This window comes from Pteropus medius, unplaced genomic scaffold, assembly GCF_902729225.1.
Source record: "Pteropus medius unplaced genomic scaffold, Ma_sr-lr_union100, whole genome shotgun sequence".
In the NCBI taxonomy this organism is placed as follows: domain Eukaryota; kingdom Metazoa; phylum Chordata; class Mammalia; order Chiroptera; family Pteropodidae; genus Pteropus; species Pteropus medius.
The window spans coordinates 7419230-7444850 of NW_024347790.1; the positions used below are offsets into that span (position 1 = coordinate 7419230).

At 36.1% G+C, this 25621-nt stretch overlaps 1 protein-coding gene and 1 non-coding gene across 3 annotated transcripts in view; one reads left to right on the forward strand and one right to left on the reverse strand.

The window, feature by feature from the left end:
* Positions 1–1290: 1290 nt before the first annotated feature.
* SPAG6 (sperm associated antigen 6) overlaps positions 1291–25621 on the forward strand; it is a 56044-nt gene continuing 31713 nt past the window's right edge. The window contains exons 1-4 of one of the 2 annotated variants that reach the window (XM_039877560.1): positions 1291–1462; positions 1549–1644; positions 18365–18531; positions 21989–22172. In XM_039877560.1, the coding sequence (XP_039733494.1) occupies positions 1438–1462; positions 1549–1644; positions 18365–18531; positions 21989–22172 (472 nt within the window). In that variant the 5' untranslated portion in view covers positions 1291–1437. The remainder of the gene's footprint in view (positions 1463–1548; positions 1645–18364; positions 18532–21988; positions 22173–25621) is intronic. The other variant, XM_039877559.1, reaches the window with a different exon arrangement.
* LOC120614720 (5S ribosomal RNA) lies at positions 7784–7902 on the reverse strand. The gene has a single exon (XR_005656057.1). It is a non-coding gene; the product is annotated as a 5S ribosomal RNA (ribosomal RNA).

Genomic DNA, 25621 nt, shown 5'->3' on the forward strand with positions numbered 1-25621 from the left:
AAAAGCTTTAATTATGAAAGAACTGTTTCCTTAGGGAAATGTGAAGATCATTGTGAAACTAATACCTGAGCGCTAGGTATAAAGACTGTGTATGTCGCTGGCTCTGAAATGCAAAGCAAAAGACCGGTGGGCACCTGCTCTGGGTCTCCGATTGCGGGTCCATTCCCCAATGATTTGGGGCTCCACAAAATATCAGGACTTCATCAGAAAGCTCCAGTCAGAGTGAGATATCCAAGATTATTTTATAGGACTCCCCCCAAATATGTTTGCACACTCCCTTCTACTGAAGAGATATCAAGACGTTTCCTGTCTTGGCACTACTCAGCAGCTGTGGCTAACTACTCACATGACACCTGGTGAAATTGTAGTTTCTGATGGAGAAACATTTAAACTTAACACCTGTCATTGAAACATTTGGTATACCGTTTTCAGAGAAGCTAGAAGCCAGTGTTAGACTGAGCTTTTGACTTTTGTTACAGGAGACTGGGTAAAGAGTTAAAGGTTTACAAGCTAGGGGAGTCTGGTTTAGATCATTTGAATTAAGACTTTCCAGGTAAAGACTCTCCCTTTCTTTTGAAAATGTCATTCAGCAACAAAATGAAGTCTAAATTTAAAGGACAAAGTCAAATGTTTATAAATCACATAAAAGTGAGGAAACAGCAAAGCTAGTAGTGGTAGGAGAAAGTCACAGAAGACAGGACATTTATCATATTCTTTCCTCGTCTGCTTTTCTCGTTGAATCTCTAGGAGTGCTTATTAAATGCTTTCAGTACAGTATAATTACGTGTATGAACAGCGTTGTCCTGACCCTCTAGGAATCCTGAACCCCTAAATGCTAGGCATTTAAAAGCTGGACTGAAGGGGAAAACGTTTGACTTTCAGGTCACATGGACTATAATGTATTTATCGGGTTACACAGTGTCACGTGTGAGATTTCTTTTGACCGTCGATGCTAAGACGACTCCATTGCCCAGTTTCCTTGTCTCGCCACATTTTCACCGGGTTCTCCCGACGCATGGGGCTCCCCAGCCGAGATGAGTGGCGCGCAGTCCGGCATCTACACAGGTCTGGGGTCGTTTTGTAAAGAACATGTCCTCCCGGCGGACGCCCGTACGAAGCAGCCTGGTGACACTCGACGGCGCCAGGCTCCCGCTGCGGCGGGGCGCGTTTGGCACGTCCGGGGCGCCCCTGCAGACGGAGTTCTCCGGAGGCTGGCTGTCCTTGAGGGGTGCGGGGCCCCGGGGGCCGTGACGTCACGCCGGGACTGGTCGTTGCCACGAGACGGCCGCGTTCCGGTTCCGGTCGGTTTCCCCGGAGACGCGGGTACACAGAGACGAACGGCTCCGGTCCGAGGCCCGAGTGACCGCTGCGGTCGTCCCGTCTGCGGATGAGGCACGTCACCCCCGAGCTTGTGGCGGGCGCAGAGCCGCAGTCGCCATGAGCCAGAGGCAGGTGTTGCAAGGTAGGACCCGGGGCGGGCGCCCCGACGGCGGGCGGCGGGAGCGGGGTACGACGGGGCGGCCCGCTCCACCGTGTCTCTCCCCGCAGTGTTCGAGCAGTACCAGAAAGCCCGGACCCAGTTCGTGCAGATGGTGGCAGAGCTGGCAACCAGACCCCAAAACATCGAGACTCTGCAGAATGCGGGTGAGCCCCGCACTCCTGGCACTGTGTCACCAAGGGCCCTGGCCTCGACCTGCTCCTGGAGCCCCTGGTCGCCCCGGGTCCTTGGCCCTGCCTCATCCCTCCCTCGTATCCCCCGCCCCTCGTCTCCCAGTGTCCCCTGTCCTCTCCCAGCCCAGAGTGCCGGGTCCCCCGCCTCAACCCTCTCCTCACCTCCCCCTGCCACCTTCTCCCCCCGGCCGCGCTCCGCTGTGGGCTGAGCTTTTGGGGAGGAGAAGGATGGGGACTGGAGGACGGCATCCCTAAATTTCTCCAAACCACCGCGTAGGCTGTAGAAACAGTCAGTCTCCTTCGCAGCTTTTGGGGATGAGGCCGAGAAGGTGAAGCTTCCAGATTGGTGTGCGAGGGGCCCGACGTCCCTACTTCCATCCTTATCGCAACCAGAAAAGTGTCAGTTGAAAGTCAAAGCCAAACGAATTGCCTGGAAGTCATTTTAAGTGAATGGGCATCTACCCTAATCAGACTCATTTTATCCGGGTGCCGTTTCATGTCACCCTGCCTTTGATCACCTTCGACTTCTTCACACCAAAGGAATTCCAGAGCAGTTGGCACATTATTTCTCATCTTGTATTAGTGAAGGAACAATGAATGATATGCTTAAAGATTTTCCAAGAGATTCAAAGTAGGTAAAGACAAAGCTTTGAGAAATCCTTATGGTGTTCTCACTTCACCCCTCGGTCCGAACTCATGCAGACTCTACAGAGAGAGGAAGAGTGTGAGTATGAGAGTGTGTGTGTGTGTGTGTAGAGAGAGAGAGAGAGAGAGAGAGAGAGAGAGAGAGAGAGAGGAGAGAGAGAGAGAGAGATTTGCTTCTAGGCTGTTCACATCAAAAGAAGAGATCATGGTGTTCCCTTCTCTCCATCTCTCTCTGCTCCCTCCTCGCTTCCTCCCTCCCTCCGCCTCCTTCCATCATTAAAGATGGTTCCACCACCATCTAAACTCAAAGAAAACGTTTTATCACTACTGCGTCATGAGAAACCTTCAATTTATAGAATATGATCTTTAAAACTTATTTAATTTAACGTGAAATTAAAAGAAAATTAAGAACATAGAATATATCAACAGCAAGAGAATATTTAGACATAATAATAATTTTTTTTAGAGGAATTATTACTGCACCGAGATGGTATTTTTTTTCTTTTCCTTTGTTTTGGTCACTGGGAGGGATTTTGGTGTTTATTCCTCCTTTGGCTTTATTTGGGGACAGGAGATGTATTTAGAATAGAGAAAGTGTATTTTATAATCATTTTTAAAAATGCTTTTTTTTGAGATAATTGTAGATTCACATGTAGTATGAAAAAATATGAGATCTGTGTATCTCAAAACTGTAGTGTGATATCACAATCAAGATAATGACATTGATACAAATCCATTCATTTTTTTCAAGTTTCCCCAGTTTTGTACTTTTGTGTGTTTGTGTGTGTATGCATGTGTGCTATGTAATTTTGTCCTATGTGTGTGCATCAACACCATAGTGAAGATACAGTATTCTTTCATCACCACAAAGATGCCTGATGTTGCCTTTTTATAACCACATCCACCTCCCTCTTGTTCCTAACCCTGGGCAACCACTAATCTGTTCTCCATTTCAAAAATCGTGTCATTTCAAAAGTGATAATCTTTTGTTTTGCAATTGTTTCATGTGGATTAATTTTCTTCTGCATGTGTGTGTGCTTGTATGCATGCATGTATACTTCTTAAAGTACCCAGAACATTGCTGGACACAGTGTTTCATAGATACTGACTAATTAATTAAAGCTTATTAGAGCTATTACATTTTAAAAATGCACTTATTTTTTAGTTTTTTTCTCTTAGTCTTAGTTAATGGCCTTTGTGGATGGATACTTACTATTTACAGATATTTAATTTTTGGATATTACACAGCTAAACTAAAACTTTTTTAAAAAGAAAAATGATTGACATTATATTACAAAATTGATACTGAAATATGGAAATACAGGTAACATTTAAGATACAGAATATCATGTTTTGGCATAATGGTGGCAGGTTATCTCTTTCCATCATTGTACAATGTAGAATATATTATGGAATTTAATCAATCCAAACTGTTAGGGTAAGTGATCACCAAAGTATAAGTGACTTAGATATGACATTTTAAATAGCCACCTATTTCTCTTTATGGTCTGGTGTATGAAAGGATGGAATACAAAAGGAATATAAATGTTTTGAAGTTATCTGCACTTCACTAATGTCTTGATGGAACAGTAAGATTTTTCTCTTCCTGAGAAATTTACTTTAATGTTATCTAGATTTAAATAGACACAGATAATGAATATCCTAAATATTTATTCTTTTAATTAAAAGTAATCTGTAAGCTTTGTTATGAAAACTTTTCGTAATAGTCAATTAACCATGCAAATGTTTATTCTTTTCTTGAAAAATCACCATTTAGGTGATCTAAAAAAGGATTTAAAAATGCTTTTGAATGAGCCACAATATGTGTGCATCAATTATATATTCTGATCAAGCTTTATTTTCTTTTCAGTAAAGTGACTTTATGTTAGTAGTATAAGACACCAGTACATTTTATTCCTGACTTTGACATAATCTCTGCATATCTGGGGAGGTTTTGTTTTGTTGTCTCACTTTTCTCTTCTAATAAAGTAAATAAATATGTGTCATGTATCCAAGATAATGTGAAAAACATTTTCATATAAGCAACATGATAAATAAGTAGTTTACTTGTTAAGACTTTTTGAATTCATTTACTAGGAAAAGAATCTTAAAGGTGAAAATAATCAATGGAGTTTTATTTCATTTTAAATCTCTGCTCTGTTCATTGTGTTTTTGATGTGCTAATGAATTTGCCATATTAAATATGACCAAAGTAATTACTAAGACAAAATGTTGCAGGATACCTTCTTCAGAGTATTTAGATAAAAATAAGATTGATTTCTAATCAAAATTGTTACTAGAAAGAACTCTAATGTTTCTATAACCTAGAGTTACTTTTTTCTCATTGAGATTTTATTCTTCTAAATCAAAAGAGCGTATATGAAAACATTAAAAGTTTGTTATAAAGTCTCTTTATGCACCCTCAAACCCTATAATGTTTGTCTTGCAGAGATTTGAAAATGCATTTTGATATTTCCCCTTTTTGGATAATCAGTAACACATGACTATAATAGCAGAGATAATACATTGTTACTTCTACCAATTGTAGAATTTCAGCAATTAAAGGTGGTGGTTTAGTTATAAAAATGTAAGAAACATGTTTTATGGCATATTGGAATACGAGGCCACTCTTAGGTTTTAGTGGGTCTTTTGAAATAAGCTAATAAAAGCTCCAAGAAAATTATTTTGAAATTGCTTAGCTAAACTTCTTCTGAAGCAGCCATTTTTATAAGAAAAATAGAGGTAAAGTTTAAAATAATACTTTGTAATATATTACATATAACCTATAGTAAAACAATAAACATGGCAAATCAGTTAGATAAGCACATTTTCAGAAGAGTAGGAATAGAGAAGTTTGCATAACACTTTAAATACACATTTGTATGAAGCTAATTTACAAGTTGAGTCAATTTAATGGGTTTATAATTCAAGAAAATAGTAATATATGATGACATTAAGTGATTTGAAATTACATGTGTCTGGGGCAGGGTGAAAACCTTCAAATTAATGATCTAATACCTCACTTTACTATAAGAAGGAAAAGCCTGTGGTAAGCACTTGTAATGTATTGAAAACATATCCTGGTCGGGAAGAGTACTATGATTCTCCTACAAAACTACTGTTCCATAGGATTCAGATAATTAGTAGAACAATTTGAAAAAACTTAACCAATCATGCTATTTCAATTTGATGCATTTTGTCAACGTAAGAGTCTTCTAATTATAAATGTGATAATTAACTCAAAGCACTTATTTTTTTTTTAAAGATAGGGATAGAGGTTTTTTTTAAAAAACATATGCTTAAGTGAAAAATATTCTAGGGAACTATAAAAATTTTGAACTTGTAGCACCTAACAATGTGTCCTAAAACCAAGATTATTCAGAATTTTAATCTGTGTTCCAAACCATTGTTCCTACATGGACATTGATCTGTTTCTTTATCTAAGCAATGGTACATAAATAAGGCTAGCATCTCACTGTTTTTTAGGAAAAACTGGATAATTAAAAAAAAAAAATCCAGCTATAGATGAACCTATTTAAGCAAGGCTTAGAAATGGCAAATTGTGTGAGTTAAATTTAGATGTTACATATTAATTGTTATCGAAAAGTTAAATATTTCCTAATTCCACTTTACATTTGAATGTTTTTTCATGACCTTTGCTCCTCTGACTAGCACTTTTTCCTATACTTCTTTGCCTCATTCTTTATGGCTCTGTTTAGATGTTTGTTCCTCAGAGAAACCTTTCTTGAGCCCTCATACTAAGTCTCCTGATTTATGTTTTCCTTTCTCCTAATAGTTCTCTTTCATACTTATTGCAATTGTGACGATTTAGTTTCTGTTCTCTCCACTAACTGTAGATTCCATGCCTCGTGTAATGCTTAGCATAAACAGATGTTCAACGTGTTTAAATGGAATGAAAGAGTAATTATTTCTCTAAGTGTTTTCACATCTCTTAAAAAATAGAGTAGGTATCTTCTTCAGTGTGAATACTTAAGCCAAAAAGTTGGATAACTGCTCACAGAGTGAGTTGGTTATCCAAACTGGGACCAGGATCTGTTTCTTAATTGCTGCCTGACCCTGTGCTTTTTCTGCTTGCCGATATTTGTAAACTATTTCTAAATGGTTCTAGGAGTTTCTAATAAACCTCTATGTTAATTATTAAAACAAGTTTTCTAGTTTAGGCCTTTGGGTACCATTGGCCATCCAGTAATTATGCATAATTGGCTTTTGAGGTCGTCTTGAGGACCATTATGGGGGCTTGAGGGGAGGCCAGATGTAGAGGACTAACTTTGATAAATACATGGAGGTTTGAGAGAGTGGGAATTGCATTTAGAGTTTAAACTGTCCTCAGAGCTCTAAAGCAAGGGTCCCCAACCCCCAGGCTCTGGTCCTATAACGGTCCATGGCCTATTAGGAACCAGGTCGCACAACAAGAGGTGAGTGGCCAGCAAGTGAAACTTCATCTGTATTTGCAGCCGCTCCCTAGTGCTAGCATCACCGCTTCAGCTCCACCTCAGGTCATCAGGCATCAGATTCTCATAGGAGCACCGGTCACTAGTGCCAGAAAGGTTAGGACCACTGCTCTAAAGGACCATTTGGCTTCCTCTGGCTTTTAAGGAAAAGCCTTATCAAACCAGAAGCTCATTAAAAGCACCTAGGGAAAAGTATGTAATCCATTGTGAGTTGACACCCAAGATAGTACTTCAGAGAATTGTTGGAGGAGACCCTACCTAGATTAGGGGAAGTTCAGAGGGGACTTAATTAGGGCTCTGGGTGGTCAGTTGTCCCGTGATTGGCTGCCTGCTCTCCTGGGCTTTTTGGGAACACATGAGGTAGAGCACAGTAAAGGAGGAGGCATTTGATATTTTTTGGTTGATTGGCGTGAGTATACACTTAACACCTCCATTTGTTTTTCATTTAATCATATTTTATGTGAAGAACTTTTCTCCTATGTTACATAGGGGCAGAATTTTGGGATTTCTATTGAGAAAGTGTACTGGCCCTAGGAGAAATCTGGGGCAACACCTAGAAAATATATGGCCTTGCCTTGAACACAAGTCAGTGAACACATTTTCAAAGTGAAATATTGGTTTTGCCATGTGCCCCTATGCTGTCTATCGAAGGGTAGCTCAATTTAAAATATATTATTTATTCAAGTTCTGTTAAAAGTCTAGGTGAAAACAAGTGATATTTGTGCTTGTGTGTATGTATGCATGTGTCTCCAAAAAAATGATCTCTATCCACTGTTGTACATATTCTATCTCTGTGTCAAGTTATAATCACTATTAAATTCTACACTGGGCTAGATTACATTAGTTTTCCATGGAAATATCTTTGTAGAATTAGTCTAATAATATGCTTTTTTTTTTTTTTCAGGCGAGGCAACCTTTGGTTGACCTCACAGATTGCAAGGATCTTGTCAGCTTACAATTCCTTACTTTTTATTTTTATTTAATTTTATTTTTTACGCCTACAGCACCTGGTCTTCCTAGGTGGTCTCCCATCCAAGTACTAACCAGGCCCGCCCCTGCTTAGTTTCCGAGATCAGACGGGATCAGGCTTGTTCAGGGTGGCATGGCCGTAGACTAATATGCCCTCTTTTTAATTTTTAAATTAAGGGATTATTTTAAAAATAGACAATTTCCCCGTAGTGTCTTTAATTCTGTTATTGAAAACATAGTTCATTTTGAACAAAACATTGTTAAATGTTTTTATATAAAGGTACATTTATTTAACCAATTTTCATTGTATGTCAAGCTAGTCTTAGGTATGAAATTTCAGAAAAAAATTATTCCTACTTTCATTTATTTCACAAAGTGGTTCCTTTTGTACTTTTGCTGCCAGGAAGCTCAGTGCTATGTTGAGAAATCAATTGCAGCAACGGTCTGTAACCTGTATTTCTAATAAAATTGTTCATCCTCTTCTCCACTACATGGCTTTTAATAATTACATTTGTATGCATATCTTTTAGAGTAAATCATCTAAAAAAATTAGAGTAGGTGGAGTATAAATGAAATAAAAAGTAATTCTATCTGAAGATATAGTTTTGAACTGACCGCCTTCCAAAATTTTGCTCTTCAGATATTACTCATGGAACCTCTTGGGGTAGACAGTTCTTTTAGAACTGTCCTATTTGTTCTCTATACATTTGGTTTCAGTTTGTTCATTCATAATTCAATTAACATTTGAGCGTCCAAGTGCCAGATGAATGCTTAGATGCTACTCATACAAAAATAGGAAGCATAGACAATGTCTTTAAGGAGCTTATTTGCTAACGGAGAGACATATGAAATAAAATACTGTTTAATAAGTGTCTAAAGATAGACATATAGAGCACAAATGAAGGGTACCTCACTTAAGCTTTGGGCGTGAGGGGTGCCGTTCATGGGAGACTTCTAGGAGGAGTTCCTAGGAGTTGGCCAGATGAAGAAGGGGGAGGGGAAAATTGCCTTCAGGTAGAGGTAACGTTATGTTTAAAGGGACAGAGAAAATGTGGAATGTACTTGACAGAAAAAGGCAAATGTTTAGGTGTGGCTGGAGCTTCTTAAGGCCAATATGGCAAGGGAGAGGAAAATCAGTGGCTAGAGAGGAAAACAGGATTAATTATGAAGGACCTCACCTGAAGTTTGGATTTATCTTGAAATTGATAGAGAGCCGTTGAAGAGTTTTAATTAGAGGAATGATGGAACCCATCTTGTGTTTTAGAAAAATGATTTTCATAGTAGTGTGGAGAATTGTTTGAAGGTGATTAAAACAGAATCAGGAAGACCAAGTATCTATTTTTACAATAGCAGTCACGCTGGATAAGAGATCTGCAGGACTTATGCTTAGTAGAAGCAGGCAGGGGCAAGGTCAGGTGAGGAGAGAGATGAATTCAGAATGACTCCCAGGCTTCTGGTTGCTTAGGTGCAGTAGCACCGTTCATTAATGGAGGAAGAGGGTACAAAAAGCAGAGGGAAATGGCCATTTTACTCTCTAACAGTGTTGAGTTTGTAGCGTGTCTGGGATAGCTATGTGCCAGTGACCATGGTAAACAGTTTGGATATATAGGGCTCTGGGCTTAGGAGACACATGTAACTGTTAATACGGGTTTGGATATGTGGAATTTAACATGTTCATTTGAAAACTATAGCAAAAGCCCATTTTATATTTCTTCATGTAATTATAAACATGTAAGTTCCAATCATTTTATCTAAAGTATAATATAAATTGAACTTGCCATAACTTGTATGCTCTACATTCTCAGTTCAGATCTCACACATAGATGGTGATGGCTCTGACCTAGTGCAGAGTCACACAGTTGCACTGGAAGAATGAATGGAATTTGGGTTTAAAACAGTAATCATGGGAGACAGCTACAGCAATGTCAATGGTAGAATAATGCGAATTCAGCATATTATACCCTTCAGTGTGCACTCAAAACCTGGCAATTGGCCAGTTTTCATTGGTAGATGGTGAATGCTACGTAAGTGTATGTTAAATAAGTAAATAAATACATACTGCACTGCCCTGCCCTCTCACAAGTGTTGGTAGTTGCTCAGCGAGTCAGTGGTCTTGGTCCCCTCTTCCTCTCACCCCTTCCATTTCAAAAGTGATGTATCAGATATGGTAGCCCTTCACTCATAAACAACTGACTTAACAGTAAATCGGCAAACAAAATTCATAAGCTACGATAGTGAATGAGAATAAATTTAAAAGGAGAAAGTAGATTATTCTTGATCATAAGAGTTTCTTGAATTATTTACCGTTACAATGAAATTCTATGTAAAAAGACTGTGCATATGTTTTGCGATTCGTTCTGACATTTTAAATAAACTGTAAGACTCTTCATGTGTTATAGAGGACATAGCATCTAAAATCATAACTGACTTGATAGTTATGATAGTGAAAAAGTATTTCACAGGAAACAAAACAAATAGATATGTGATACCAAAATTTATGATTTCTTAATCAAATCCAGGAATAGTGGCCAGGGGTATATAATCACAGAGGCTGAAATAAACCAAATCAAGGCCTGAAAATCCTTATTCTAAAAAAAAAAAAAAAAAAATGCAACAGAGGAACACTTACATGTTTTCAAGTAAAAAATAACCAATGAAGGAATATGAGAACATGTAAAATTCATTAGTATCATGAAACTTGCTTCAGTAATAGGTAAATGTAATATCTTATTATAAAAAAAATTAATATCTATTAAAGTTGATAAGTGTCATTGGCGTTACTCTGTGATAGGAGAATAGGTAGTGCTTAGAATAGTAAAACTGAAGTGAATGGTGTTTTCTAGAGCCAAGACCACAAGTTTTTCAATAAGAGTTAGCTGTGAATTCAGAACTGTGCTAGGTAATTTGAGAAATAGAAAAAGAATATAAAATATAAGCTCTGCTCTAGAGATGTTTGTTATTTTACTGAGGAGATAAGATATTTATTCACATAAAGTGACAAAGTAGAGAACCACATAACATGCTATGTCAAGGATGGCTGCTGTGCTTTGCATAACTTTAGGAGTGCCATTTATGTCGTGATCTATGGGAGTGGCAGCCCCTCGATTTGTACAGTCCACAGCCTACCCAGCTATACATGGTGGACCTTGGAAGTATTCAAAGTTTTCATTTTCATTTACTTCCCTGAGAGTAAGTGGTATAAACAATGAAGCTCCCCATGGCTTCCCATGTCACTTAGAATAACAAAATCTTAATTTGACCTATAGCCAGATTTGGTCTGGCCCCAACTAACCTCTCCGGCTTTAACTTTTGCCATGTCACCTTTCCCACTTTATGTCCCATGAATTTATGGCTTCTTCAACTGTATGCAATAATCATGCATCCCTTGTTTAAGCCAGAAACCTAGGTGTATCACTGATTCCTCCATCTTCTTCATATCAATCGGTTTGTTTCCTAAATATCTCCTTAGACCTTTTATTTTTCTCTTTCCCTTTTGCTAGACTTTCTTCATGTCTGGTGTAGGTTCCTACAATAGCTTCCTAAGTGGTCTTCCTGCCTCCCATCTTGTATTTCTCCATCCTTTTTTCCCAGTGTAATCACAGTGATCCTTCTTTACAAAGTGAAAATTTGATTCTGTCACGGCATAGACATTAATGTTCAGATGCAATTCAAAATACTTAAAATAATTCATTGGATCCTTGAGGACATTCGTCTCTGTCAATCTCTCAGCCTTCTTCCTCCAGCCTCCTCTCTCCTCTGTTATGCAGTAGTCATATTGCGTTTTCAGTTTTGTCAACATATCAAACTGGTTTTGGTTCTGAGCTTCATTTATATAGTTCCTTCTGGTTGGAATATTCTCCAATCCTTTTCCTCTCTGGAGACTCCCTCCAATTTTTCAGCAGGCAATCTGCCCCCAAAACCTTCCAATCTCAACTTCAATGTTACTTCCCCTGGGTCACGTTTCCTGTGTCCTTCAAAGTCTGGGTTAGATGCAGAGCACACTCTACTACTTCTCCTTTAGTCACACACATCATAGTGCGTTGCATTTATTTGTCTCTCACAACCCCTTTATAAATTCCTTGAGGTCAAGGACAATTGTGTTTTGAACATCTTGCGTATTTTTAAGAGCTATTTCTTGAATGAATGGTGACTGAATTATTCATTCTATAGTAATTCTAAACGGTAGAAAAGACTCAGTCTATGGGGCCGCAGAACCTTAAATATTTCTTCATCCGAGTGGAAGGTATTGATTAATTAATTAGTCACATACACTAATAATAAAAGTTAATAAAAAATACGGTCAACATAGAGAACTGATTAGTTAGCACTTTTATTTATCAAGCACTTACTGGTGTTTATTCTGTCCCAACACATCTTCTTAGCATTTTAGAAATTTTAATTTATTGTAATTCTCACAATAGTTTTATGAGATAGTCCTAGAATTTGCCACAATTTTACATATGAGGAAACTAAGACACAGAGATATTAAGTAGCCTCACCGAGTCCCACAGCCGGGAAGTGGCAGAACCCGGATTTGAATCCAGTCAGTCTCCCTCCAGATACGTACCTCAGTCTGTTGTCTTTCAAAATAGGCAGGAATGTAACATGCAGGGCAAGTGATTCCTTGTTTTCCCCAGCATGAAGCTTCTTTTATAGTTTCATTGGACCCCAAACAGAATGCCTGAGTCAGATGGTAACACTGACAGTCAAAGGCGAATTCTTTGCTGTGTATTGGTTAATTGTGTGTGGAAATCACTTCTTCCAAAACTTGAATAAACTACAATGGCAATTTCATAGTAAATGGTCATATAGAAAGCAGTTTAGATAAAAATGAAACATATTGTTGGAATTTAAATTTTTAAAGCTTTGCAAAATTTACAATAATAAATCTTTAACATATTTTATGTTTATGATAATTTTGAAAAAAATTGGAAAGTAAAAAATATATATAGTAGAAATCACTCATTTTAAATCTAAAAATAACAAAAGGGCATCAAAGGACACTATTAAGAGAGAAAAAAGACAGCTCACATAATGGGAGAATATATTTGCAAAGCATCTCTGAAAAGAGATTAATATCCAGAATATATAGAAAACCCCTGAAATTCAACAAACAACCTCATTAAAAAATGGCCAAAAAATTAGAATAGACCTTTCTTCAAAGAAGTTATACAAGTGGACAAAAATATGTGAAAAGATGCTCAATATCACATTATTAGAGAAAAGCAAATCAAACTATAATGAGATAGCACCTCCACACCTATTAGAATGGCTATTATAAAAACAACAAAAAGTAAATGTTGGTGAGAATGTGGATAAATTGGAACCCTTGTGCTTTGCTGGTGAGACCATAAAATGGTGCAGCCACTGTGGAAAACAAGTTTGGTGGTTCCTCAAAAAGTTAAACATAGAATTACCACTTGATCCAGCAATTACACTTCTGGTTAAACTGAAAGGATTGAAAGCAGGGATTCAAATGGATACTTGTACACCAATATTCACAACAGCATTATTCACTACAACCAAAAAGTGAAATCAACCTAAGTGTCCATCAACAGATGAACAAACAAAATGTGTTGTATACATACAATGAAATATTATTAATCTTAAAAAGGAATGAAATTCTGATACATGCTACAATAGATGAACCTTGAAAATGTATTAAGTGAAATAAGCCAGACAAAAAAGGACAAATTTTATATTATTTCATTTATATGAGATATCTACAGTAGAAAAATTCAGAGAGACAGAAAGTAGAATAGAGGTTAGCAAGAGCTGGGGGTAGAGGAGAATGGGAAGTAATGATTCAGACAGAGTATCTGTTAGTGATGATGAAAATTTCTGGAAATGATAGTGGGTGATAGTTATACAACATTGTGTATGTATTTAATGCCACTGAATTGTACACCTAAAAATGGTGAAAATGATAAATTTTATGTTATATATATTTTGCCACAATAATAAATAAAATTTAAAAAGTTAGAAAACAAAGAAGATAAGTAACCAGGGCAACCAGAAATCTTTACCATAACTTAAATGGGCCCAAAGGCCCAGTTTGCAGATACTTTTTTTTTTAAATTAAGTTTACTGGGGTAACATTGGTTAATACAATTATATAATACAATTATATAATTTAACATCTGTACATTCTATCGTGTGTTTACCACCCAAAGTCCAGTTTCCTTCAGCTACCATATATCTGATCCCCTTTACCCACTTTACTCTCCCCCTACCCACCTATATTTGACTCCCTTTAACCCGTCTACCTCCCCCATTCTCCCTCACTTCCTACCCTCTGGTAACCACTAGTCTATTGTCCATGTCCATGAGTCTCTGTTTGTTTGTCCTGTTCCTTTGTTGCTTTTAGGTTTATATCCCCCATATAAGTGACATCATGTGATTTTCAACTTTTTCTGTCTGGCTTATTTCGCTTAGCATGATTATCTCGAGTTCCATCCATGTTGTCGCAAATGGCTGTATTTCATCTCTTCTTATGGCTGAGTAATATTCCATTATATATATGTACCACAGCTTCTTTAGCAAATCATCTATCGTAGGACACTTTGGTTGTTTCCATGTCCTGGCCACTGTGTGCAAATACTTGTTTTAAAGAAACAAAGTTGAGATGTTAAATATCTTTATAAACAGAAGATTGAGATAATATGTATATAAATTATATACATAGAGTATGAGAATGAATGGGTGATATTTTTGTCTTTGGAAATGTTTGACATTTTCTTCCTGATTTATTTATATATGGAGTTGCCATGCAAAGTCAAAGTAATTAGGCCTATGTTGCATTAAAAGGAATTAAAGGAAAGAGTTGTGATTCTTTCCAGGCTATTGTATAATCTCCTCCATTAGATTATTAGTTTCTTGAGAAGAGGAACTGCCTTAACTCATGAGTAGTCTTATTCTTTGCCATTTGTAAACCTTGATCTGTTTTTTGAATGAATGATTGTGGACAGGATAAGCAAGGTTATTTTTGGCATAACTGGATTGCAGTGTAAATATTAGCAGCAGTGTCTCCGGTATGGCACTGGAACAAGAGAAATAGAAAAGGAACTCAAAGTTATAAAGTTGGAGGAGGGGGAACATTGTAAAGATTCATTCTATAAGTTAAATTTCAGAAATAGTTTCACATCATCAGATAGTACGTATTGTCTCCTTCAGTGGGGATCTCAATGAAGTCATTAGCTGCTCCTAGAGATCTTGTGTATCAGATATTGTAGCAACTGTTCAGACTGCTGTAATTTATGGACTCTAAATTTTCATGCATTCGCTCACCAAGGATCAGTCATTATGGATTCGTAATGGACGGGCAGGTAAGGGGAAATTTCTTTTTATGTTATATATACTACCTCTCTCTGTCTCTCTGTCTCTGTATCTGCCTTTCTGTCTCTGTCTCTGTCTCTCTCTGTCTCTCCCTCTCTCAGTTCTTTTTGCATTATCTGTATTTTTAGGACAAACCTGTAATTAGAATAACAAAGTCTCCATGCTTAATCTGTGTAAGAGATGAAAACATGTCCCTGGGGACTAATGATTATGAAGCACTAAGAGGCAATTCAAGGACTAGAAATTTGGGGCAATATTTTCTTTAATAAGAATGACCTTATTCAAACAAAGACATTTTAAATGGAGGCTTTAGCTTTTACTTTTATAGGTTCAGAGACTTAATTTTTTTCTAAATCCTCTTCATGCTACTGTCTGAACTAAGGAATATAGGAAAAGTATGATAGAGTAGAGTGTTTGCATAGACGCCTACCTTGGATATAGAAGGAAATAGAAGGAAAGGATTGTGTGTAATTTTATTTACATTATTTTTCCTGGGCCAGACTCAGTAGCAAAATGGAGGAGAGTATATATAAAGAAGAAAATTCCTTTGAGTATATGGATAAGCAAAATAGCTTTTTGGAGGTAGAATATTTTACTGTTAAAATTACAAACTAAAATTTTCCAAAATTGAGAGACTTTTGATATATTACATAAATGCCATAATAAACACTTATAATTAAATATTATAGACCTAGACAGATGAATCCACTCTTCAAATTCTTAACATAAAAGTTCTAAGTTCTTGAGATTTTAATTCAAAATATCTAGGTTAAATACCCCAATATGGATTGATTTTCCAATTATACTTCAAAAAGCAATAAGACACTTCCTTCACATAAATTTTTCAGTGAGAAAAAAAGGAAATAATGGAATCATCAAGGAAAAACAACATGAAACAATTGTGATTCTTTTAAAACTATTCCTTTTCTTATACTTTATGTTTTTGGCCTTGGGCTCATTAATGTATTTATTATAAAATTTTAAATATATGTTAACAAATTTAGCTTTTCTTTTTTTGAAGTATTGACTTATTTTAGTTAAAATAATGCCTATTATTACATGTGTCAAGTTATATTCAACAATAACAACAAATAACAACCCAACTTAAAAATGAGCAAAAAAAAAAAAAAGACATTTTAACAAAGAAGATATACAAATAGCCAATAAGCACATGAAAAAGACATTCACCATCATTAGTGCTAGGGAAATGAAATCAAAACCACAATGAGAAACCACTTCGCAGCTATTAAGATGGCTATAATAAAAAAAAAAGAAAAAGGAAAATAAGAGTTGGTGAGGATGTGGAGAAATTTGAACCCTTGAACTTTGCTGGTGGGAATGTAAAGTGGTGCAGCCTTGTAGAACCGTTTAACCATTCTTAGACAGTGATGATAATTACACAACATTGTAAATGTAATTAATACCTCAGAATTGCACATTAAAAATGGTTAAAATGTTATGTGTATTTACCACAATTAAAAAACTAAAAAAAAAAAAAACAAATCTAGAAGAGATTGGCAAATTGTTTTAAATCTAACTTTCTAGAAAGAATCCATATTAACTTTGGTAGTAATTCTAATACCTTATTCTGTGCTTTAAACTTTTTGTTGTGAGGTACTTCAGAAATTATCTCTATACACAGTATAATAATAAAAGCAGCACGTATGAGCGTAGACTTGTTGATTTCTCTAACAGGAGCTTTGGCATGGGCATGAGAAGGAGTGCTTCATGGCTGCAAAGTTAACTGGCCTGAGTAGGGTTCAAATTCGCCACTGTGGCCTCATATAAGATGATCCAACCAAGCCAACTTAAACATAAAAATAATCACTAAGTGAAGTTTTAAATTATGAAAAGCCACATTATTAAATGTATCTGTGATAAGCATCATTATTCTCTGTTTATGTTATTTGGCAGTACTATTTATCTTATTTTTGTCTAATCTAAGTGTTATTATAAATGTTTTCCTTTTATTCTACTTAATGTTTCTGGATATAACATTATAAAAGAATACTGGTAATGCTTGTCTTTATAGATCACTGGGTTATGTTTTTATGGAAAATATGTAATAACATCCCATTGGATAAGCTTTACAAGTAAGTCATGTAAAGTTTGGAAAGTCACGGGGCACTTCATTCCAGTTTGAGCCATGCCGTCATCTTTCTTGTGATGCCACCATCAACCTTAGACTAAAAGAGCATCATTAAAGCACAGATAGCAGTGGACTATTTTATAGTAAGGCAAAGTTAATATAAAGGGTTGGAATATCCAATAAAATGACCAAAATGCAATTATTATTTGTCTCCCTTTTCTCACCTCGATTTTTAACACATATTATTTATTTAGCAATTATCAGTAATGTCAGAATTTCTAACCTTGCTCCATCATTTATTAGTTGCATGATGATTTCCTTAAACTTTTTCAACCTCCATTTTCTCATTTATAAAAGAGACATAATAATAGGGCCTACTTCATAGATTTGTTATGAGAGCTCACTGAATTAATATGAAAAATAAGTCCTTAAAACAATGTATGTGTATAAGTGCTCCCTAAATATAAGCTACTTTTATTATTTTTGTTGTGATAATGATATACCTGCTATGTAGTCAAACCTAGAGTGAATATTATGAGAGCTAGTAATACGATTTACTTCCTTATCTCAACGAATTTATTTATTTGGAGATAATGTCAGAAATCTGATTTGTGGCCCTTCATGAATGCGAGGTCCTAGCCAAATGCTCTTCTTAGCTCCCTGGGCTCTGAGATATATCCTGATAAAATTTCTGCAATAAACTCCAAGTTCACTTGGAATCAGAGGGAAGACCAAACACAAGACTTCATTGAGAGAAAAGGGTGTGAACTGAGCCCTGAAAGACAGGATTTGCAAAGGCTGGTGGGGAACTCTATCCTCGCTGCCCCCTCCACCCTTCCGCGTCCTGGGCATTAGCCATGCGCTTCGCGACCCTTCTCTGCGTTCCTCAGGACAGCCCTGTTAGGTCACACAGCTAGTGTTTGCCAAATCAGGGATCTAAACTTTTATCCGACCCCAGAGCCTTTCTTATTTTCATGTTATACTGCTTCTTTGATAATTACAGTTTGTGTTATTCTGAATCTTGGCCAGTTGTATGCTTCTAAATATCCCATTTGTTTTCAGTGGATAATTTTTTTTTTTTCGCTGATTTTCCCTTAATTTTCTTACCTATATGTATGCCAAATTGTATGTTCACTTTTTAATTTAAATTTTGCTGATTTCTGTCTTTCATAATTTAACTCAGGTGTAATGTCTTTGCTGAGACCTCTTCTTCTGGATGTGGTCCCAACAATTCAACAGACTGCTGCTTTGGCTCTGGGGAGATTGGCTAATTACAACGATGACCTAGCAGAAGCGGTTGTGAAGGGCGACATTCTCCCACAGCTTGTTTATTCACTGGCAGAACAGAATGTAAGATTTAAAAAATATATGTCGTATGTTTTTTGTTTTGTTTTGGATTTTTAAAAATTTGATATTTTGGATACAATTGCAAGCTTGTAGGCATTAGAATTATTAAGATGTTAATATATCTTCAATTCTTTGAACTACATATAATATCTTTAGGGTATTCTACTTTGGGGTTGGTCTGTAGTGGGTTTTTTTTTTCCATTATTGTTACTATAAGGAGAAAATAGATTAAAAAATGTTAACGGAATTATGCATAGAGCAGTATTTCTGTGTTTTGGGGTATTCATTACAGGATCAATCTTAGAAAGGTATATGAAGCCCTAGGCAAACAAAAAGTTGTTTTCAGCAATCTCTATATACAGAAACCTGGTTAATGGCAACTGTAAGAAACAGCTCTAAAGCAAGGGGAATTCTCCAACAGGAAGGAGAATGAGTGTAAGGGAAGGTTTGATAAAGCATTCTGACCAAGTGTGCAAGCATGTTAGCCACTTTAAAGGCCATTTAGAGTGCCCCAGCTTTCCCCTCCTGTCTGGTTCCACCTGTTTCTGTGCAGTGCCACGTAACAATAGTTAGGGACCTTCCCATTGCTAGAGTCTTGGACTGTTCATTCTGTTCTGCTAGTTTATCATAACCTAGTGATATATCTTTCTTGATACATCTTTCAAATTAATTCCTAGTTGTGCGACCAAAGGACAGACAATCCAATTAAAAATAGGCAAAGGAATCGAATAGACAGTTATCCAAAGAAGATGTACATATGGCCAAGAAACATTAGTCATTTGGAAATGCAAATAAACGCCACAATGAGATAGCACTTTGCTTACTTAGGATGGCCATAATAAAAAACAAAAAAAGGAAAATAATAAGTGTTAGTGAAGATGCGGAGAAATTGGACCCCCCTCATACGTTGCTGGTAGGAGTGTAAAATGGTGCAGCTGCTGTGGAACAGCTTGGCAGTTCCTCAGGAAGTTAAACATAATTACCAGATGACACAGCAATTCTACCCCTAGTTATATCACCAAAAGACCTGAAAACAGGTGTTCAAACAAAACTTGTACACAAATGTTCATGTTCATACCAGAATTATTCACAATAACCAAAGGAATGACTGAGTAAACAAAATGTTTTATATATATATATATATATATATATATATATATATATATATATATATATATACACACACATACATACATACATACAATGGAGTATTATCAGTCATAAAAAGGATGAAATACTGATAATCCTACAAAGTGGATGAACCTTGAAAATGTTATGCTAAGAGAAAGAAGCCAGACACAAAGGCTACATACTGTATGATTCCATTTCTATGAAATATCCAGAATATGCAAATCCATAGAGATAGTAACAGATTGGTGGTTGCCCAGGGATGGGGGAGAGGGGAGTGAGGAGTGGCTGCTCAACACATATGGGGTGAGAAAAATATTCTGGAACTAGACAGGTGATGGTTGCACGACATTGTAAATGCGCTAAATGCCACCGAATTGTATACTTTGATGAAAATGAAAAATTTTATGTTATGTGTATTTTAGCAGAATTTAAACTACCCCACAAATCCTAATTGTTTACAAATGTGCCTTATTTTATAGATTAGAGAGTCATTTACTCATGACTTTTATCTCTATGAGGAGTCACAGAAATTTTATTTTTCTTGTAGGTGTTCCTTCTATCATCAAATACTGGTAGACTTTCTTCTTCCTGGACTCTTAGCTCCTTTGAGGGCAGAGTTCGTGTTTTGATATTCCACATAGAAGGTTCTCTAGAAGTTTTCTAACTGTCTACTAGTTGTACAGAGACAAAAAATAGTAGGGCAGAAAAGTGAGGAGAAAGCGAGAATGTGAAGCATTATTCACAAGCTTCTGTCTCCTTCGCCTACTAGTCCTTTTACTCATTTCTCACAGGAGACTTCATCTCTTTTAATGAGGTACAATTCTGGTTTTGCTTTTGCTTTTAAGGAAGTTCTTTTGGTGAGGAATGGGAAAGAAAGGAATTTGGGGAAGTGGAAATTAGGAGAAAGGGGGAATGAGTTCAGAAAGTGTGAATTATAGGCACTGTAGTTAGTAGTGACGATTGATGCCCAATAAATTGTCTGTGAATTCGAAAATTCTGCAATATAAAAAGTCAAATTAGCTTAAGGTAATGACAAGAAATGTATCATTATTATTTTCCTACAATTATAAGAAAATAATCTTGGAAGGCTACTTTAAATTCTATTTTAATTTTTACAATAAATTAGTAGATATTTGGTTACTGACATATAAAATTAGACTTTACAACAAATATTTTAATATCTATATGTTACATTTATGAAACTAAAAAAATATATAAAATCAAAATATCATGACTAGCAGCATGGCATATTTCTTATACTATCAATACATACCAAGTTTTGGGATTTAATAGGTTAAAAATATACTTGATGTATTTTTTCTCTTCTATAATTTTTATTGTAGCTTAATATTTTAGCCTAAGTAAATGTAATGCTTTCAAAACAGGTGTTATAGTCACCCAATCATATTTTAGTAGTCACTGTAAAGAAATAGAAACTTAAAATCTAAAATAGGGGATTAACTGAGTTCTATTAATAAAAGGAAGAGTTAGGAGACCATTACTGTGTCATTATATGAACCATAAAACCACAGGGAGTGTTATAGCTAAATACTTCCTAAACATTTAATATTTTTAGCTATTTAATAAAATTGTCTTTCAGTTTTATTTCTTAATCTGATAAATTTATATATATAATATTGTAAATATGAAGCATTACTTAAAATTCACATAATGGTAAGTCGTATGTATTTACCTTTTTAAAAAAGCATTTCTGAAAATAAGATAAATAACATATCCCATTGTTTGGCTAGTTTATTTGCCAGGAAAAGTTTTAAAATGTATTATAAATGTTTTGCCTTCATGTTTATCCAATGATTGGTAAGTGCATCTCAAAACATGGTTGTTATTTCAGGATAACTTAGGACACCAGAAAGATTAGTTGAGGTCACGAAAGGCCTACCATGCTTAGAGACTGAGGGCAAATAAAGGAAACGGATTTGTCAGCTGACAATTTAGTTGCACATGCTAACAATCTAAGAGTTCCCATGGGTCAAACAAATACCTTTCAGTGAATGCAGATACATAAAATCTCATTATTTTATAAATTTGTAGGAAATATAATATTTTATTTTGTAAATGCGTGTTTTAGAATAAAACATTCAAAATGAAATATAAGACTTACATTGTTCAGTTACTGGCCAGAAGCAATGGGGAATTGCTTTTGCAAAAATTGCAAAAGATTTTGCAGGATGTTTTTCATCTTTTGTATTTAAACGCTGTTGAGGTTTATTATAGTAATGTCATTTTTACATTGGTTTTCGTCTATTTTAACTTTGGGTTATATAAGTGCTCAACTCACTTTGGGTTTTTATCTATTTTATCCTTGTAGCGTTTTTACAAGAAAGCAGCTGCCTTTGTGTTACGAGCAGTTGGTAAACATTCCCCTCAACTAGCTCAGGCCATAGTCGATTGTGGAGCACTGGATACGCTGGTGATATGCTTGGAAGATTTTGACCCTGGAGTCAAGGAGGCTGCAGCCTGGGCACTTGGATATATTGCAAGACATAATGCAGGTAACGGAGCGTATTTTAACATAAGATTATTTAAGTTTAGATTTATTAGGTAAATCTGGTTTTGCTTAGTAAATCATAAGTGAGGTTTTCATGATGTTTATATATATTATCAGAGATAAAGTTTGAACGATGGCTAAGTCGTTTGGATCACAAATTTACAAAAACCTATGCATTTCAGTCTTTATCTTTTCTCTTTAGCCAAAGAGAAATTTGAAGACAGAAAGAGAAAGGGGGAGAATGAGGCAAATGAGATATTGATTAGTTCTCAAAGACCTCGGTAAATGGTTCAGTTAAGAAATTATTTTAGTTTGTCACCCCTCAGGGTACATTGGGTCTCCACTCTTACTTGTAATAAGGTGTTCCAAACTAGCCAGGGGCCATATCATATGAATAGTAATATTGAAAAGATGTGGACATGATAACTTTCTAGAACGTATTTGTACTCAGAGCATATTGGGCAGGAAGAGGAGAAAGAGAAATAGCACCTTGTCTTATAAACTGACAATGACAGTTCAGTGAAGTCATCAAGAAGGGACCTGGACCCCTTGTGCAAAGGTTGTGCTGACACACCCACTTAGTGATAAGTACATAGGGAATAAAAGTGCCCCCACCACTTTACAGAAATTGCTAAGTAATATGAATCTCAAATAACACAATAAGAATTTACAGTTTAATAAACATATGTAAAAATGATCAACTTTGGTAGTAATGAAGAATTGCATATTAAAACATGAGTGAACATATGTTTTCCCATCTAGTTGGGAAGAAAAGAGTAAAGCAGAAATCCAGCCAAGTGGTTAAGAGCATTAGACAGGTTGAGTTTGAGTCCAGGTTCTACCACTTAGCTGCTATGTGACACTGGACACGGCTTTTAAACTTTCTGAACATTAACTTCCTCATCTGTAAAAAGAGGATAACTAAAAGTAGCTACTTCGGGGATTTGTTGTGAGGATGATGAGATGATATATGTGAAGCACTTAGACCGGTGTTTGGCACATGGTAAATATTCAATAAATGAAAGATATTAGTATTAATACCGAAGGTTGGAGAGAACATGATGATGTTTATGCCCATTGGTGGAGACACCACAAATTGTATAATCCTGTGGAACGTAGTCTGGTAAAACTAAGTCATGAAAGAGTCCATGGTTATGCCAAAAAGCCTGCCTTGGGAATTCATCCTAAAGAACGAATTCCACAGAATGAAAAATTATATTCATGCAAATGTTATTGTAGCATTATTTGTAATACCAAAAAACCTCAAACATATGGCAGGAATTTAGAGGTTAAATTATGATAGTTTACTTCACGGAATCTCATTCAACAAACTAAAAAGGTAATTATGCATCCTACATGGCAACATGGAAAAGTGTTTATAAGGTAAACAAACAGACAAAATTGTATATTACAATTGTAATAATGTAAGTTTTTATGTAGATATAAATTACAAAGAGACATGTGTTTGTATTACTAGGGTGATAGAATTAAGGATTTTTTTCTTCGTTTTCTAGGTTTTTCAATGTGCATATATGTATAAAATAATAGCTACCATTCATTGAGTAATTACTAGGTACCTGGCTCTGTGCAGTATGCTTCAGATACATTACCTCATTTTGATTGTGCTACCCTTAGGGTAGGTATTACTATCCCTGTTAAACACAGGAAGAGGGTGGAACCTTGAGAGGATACCTGAAGTTATGTTAATGGTGGAACTGGAATTTGGGTCTAAATCTGTCTGATTCCAAAGCCCATGTTAACCACTGTACCACATGGCTTTACTCAATAATTCCTGAAAGAATTTTGAAGAAATTCAAAACAGAAACAGTGAGAAAGTCTCCCATGGTTATGTTTAATTTGGTTTTCAAAATGGTAAAACTATTAGAGACAAAAGGGAAATAAAATGATACAAAAATAAATTAAGAAAACTATTGTCATGTTTAGAATGGTTCTGAATTAGTACATTAAATTATTTCGTTAACATCTGGATTTTGGTTTTCCAGATAGGTTCTTGTTCTTCTTTTTTTTTTTTTCTAGATAGGCTGTTGCTTAAGATGTGTTGATTGAGAAAACTAAGGCAATGTTTTAAATCAGAAGCTGGCTATCATGAAACACATGAATATATCATTTTTTTTTTTTATGTCAGAAGACTTTATGGCAAACCGATTGTAACATGAGTATTTCAAAGGTTAATGCAAAAGAGCTTCAAGGACAACCACACAGATACATTCTCAGGCAGGTACCCAAAGAAGGCCCTTCAAACTTCCCTTCTGTTGAGTCTGAGGCTAAATGATAATAGTTCATGAATAGGCTCTGTCTTTGGGATGCCACTTCAATTTTTTGCTATAATCTGGCTCCCATGTGGAATTCCCACTGTAATTTTAATATTTCACCATACTTAGGGGCTGGGACTCATAAGTTCCCAGAAGAGATTACTGCTTAGATTTCTCAGAAGAGAATTGTTACCTAGTAAGCAATAAGAGAAGTCATCATTCGCATCCTGAATATCAGTGAAAATAGAGGATTTACTTCCAAATAACTTGATTTCTTTCTCCATGATTTCCCCAAAATGGGATATATCGAGATTAATGGGAAGACATTCACTTAGTGTTTTCTTCTTGGTATTAGTAGTAAAATGTTTGATTAGACAGTTTAAGAAATGTAAACCTTAAATGGACATGCAAAAGAAATAAAGTGTACCTTTAAGGGCACTAGAAGGAAAAGATTTTGTGTATTTTTATTTCTAAAAATAAAGTAAGTATACAAATAGAAGAGAGAAACCATTGGGCATCATTTGATTTTTTCTTATTTAAACACCACAATTTCTGAAAGTTACTTCTATATGTAGATTTTAAAGTAATTTAGAGATAATCAAAGAGGACTGGCAGCCAACAACTAGAAATGGTGGGGTTTTTTTTGTTTTTTTTTGTTCTTTTTTTAAACTCTATAAATTGTGTCATTAATTTTCTATGACTGGATCACCAGTTATTGAATACACTTGATAATATGTACCTTTCACTTTGAAGATAAATAAGTTATTTCTTTATATTTTTTCCTACTCCTTGATGAAGGCTGAGGTCGAACTCTTCTCAGGTTGGTTGTTTCTCGTCTTGCCACACTCTCCCACTCTGCAGAATTATCCTGTTAACATATATTACTTAATCAATGTCAAATCTCTCACTATTTCTCTAGACTAGGCTTGCTCGTGGAGATACAGGTGGTGAGGCAAGGAGCCTGGGCGGGCTGGCCGTTGAGGGGCGAGGCAGAAGGAGCCACCGCGCTTCCCCTGGGAGGGGCCAGGAAGCCGCTTCGACCTGCCCTGAGCCCTGCTACCCGGCTCCCACCCGCGGCCTCTCTCTTGCCTGGTCTGTAGCACAGCAGCTTTGTGGAGCTTCCAATGAACTTGGGTCAGGAGTGTGGCAGCAATTAGAATACTTGAGACCGAGGTGCCGG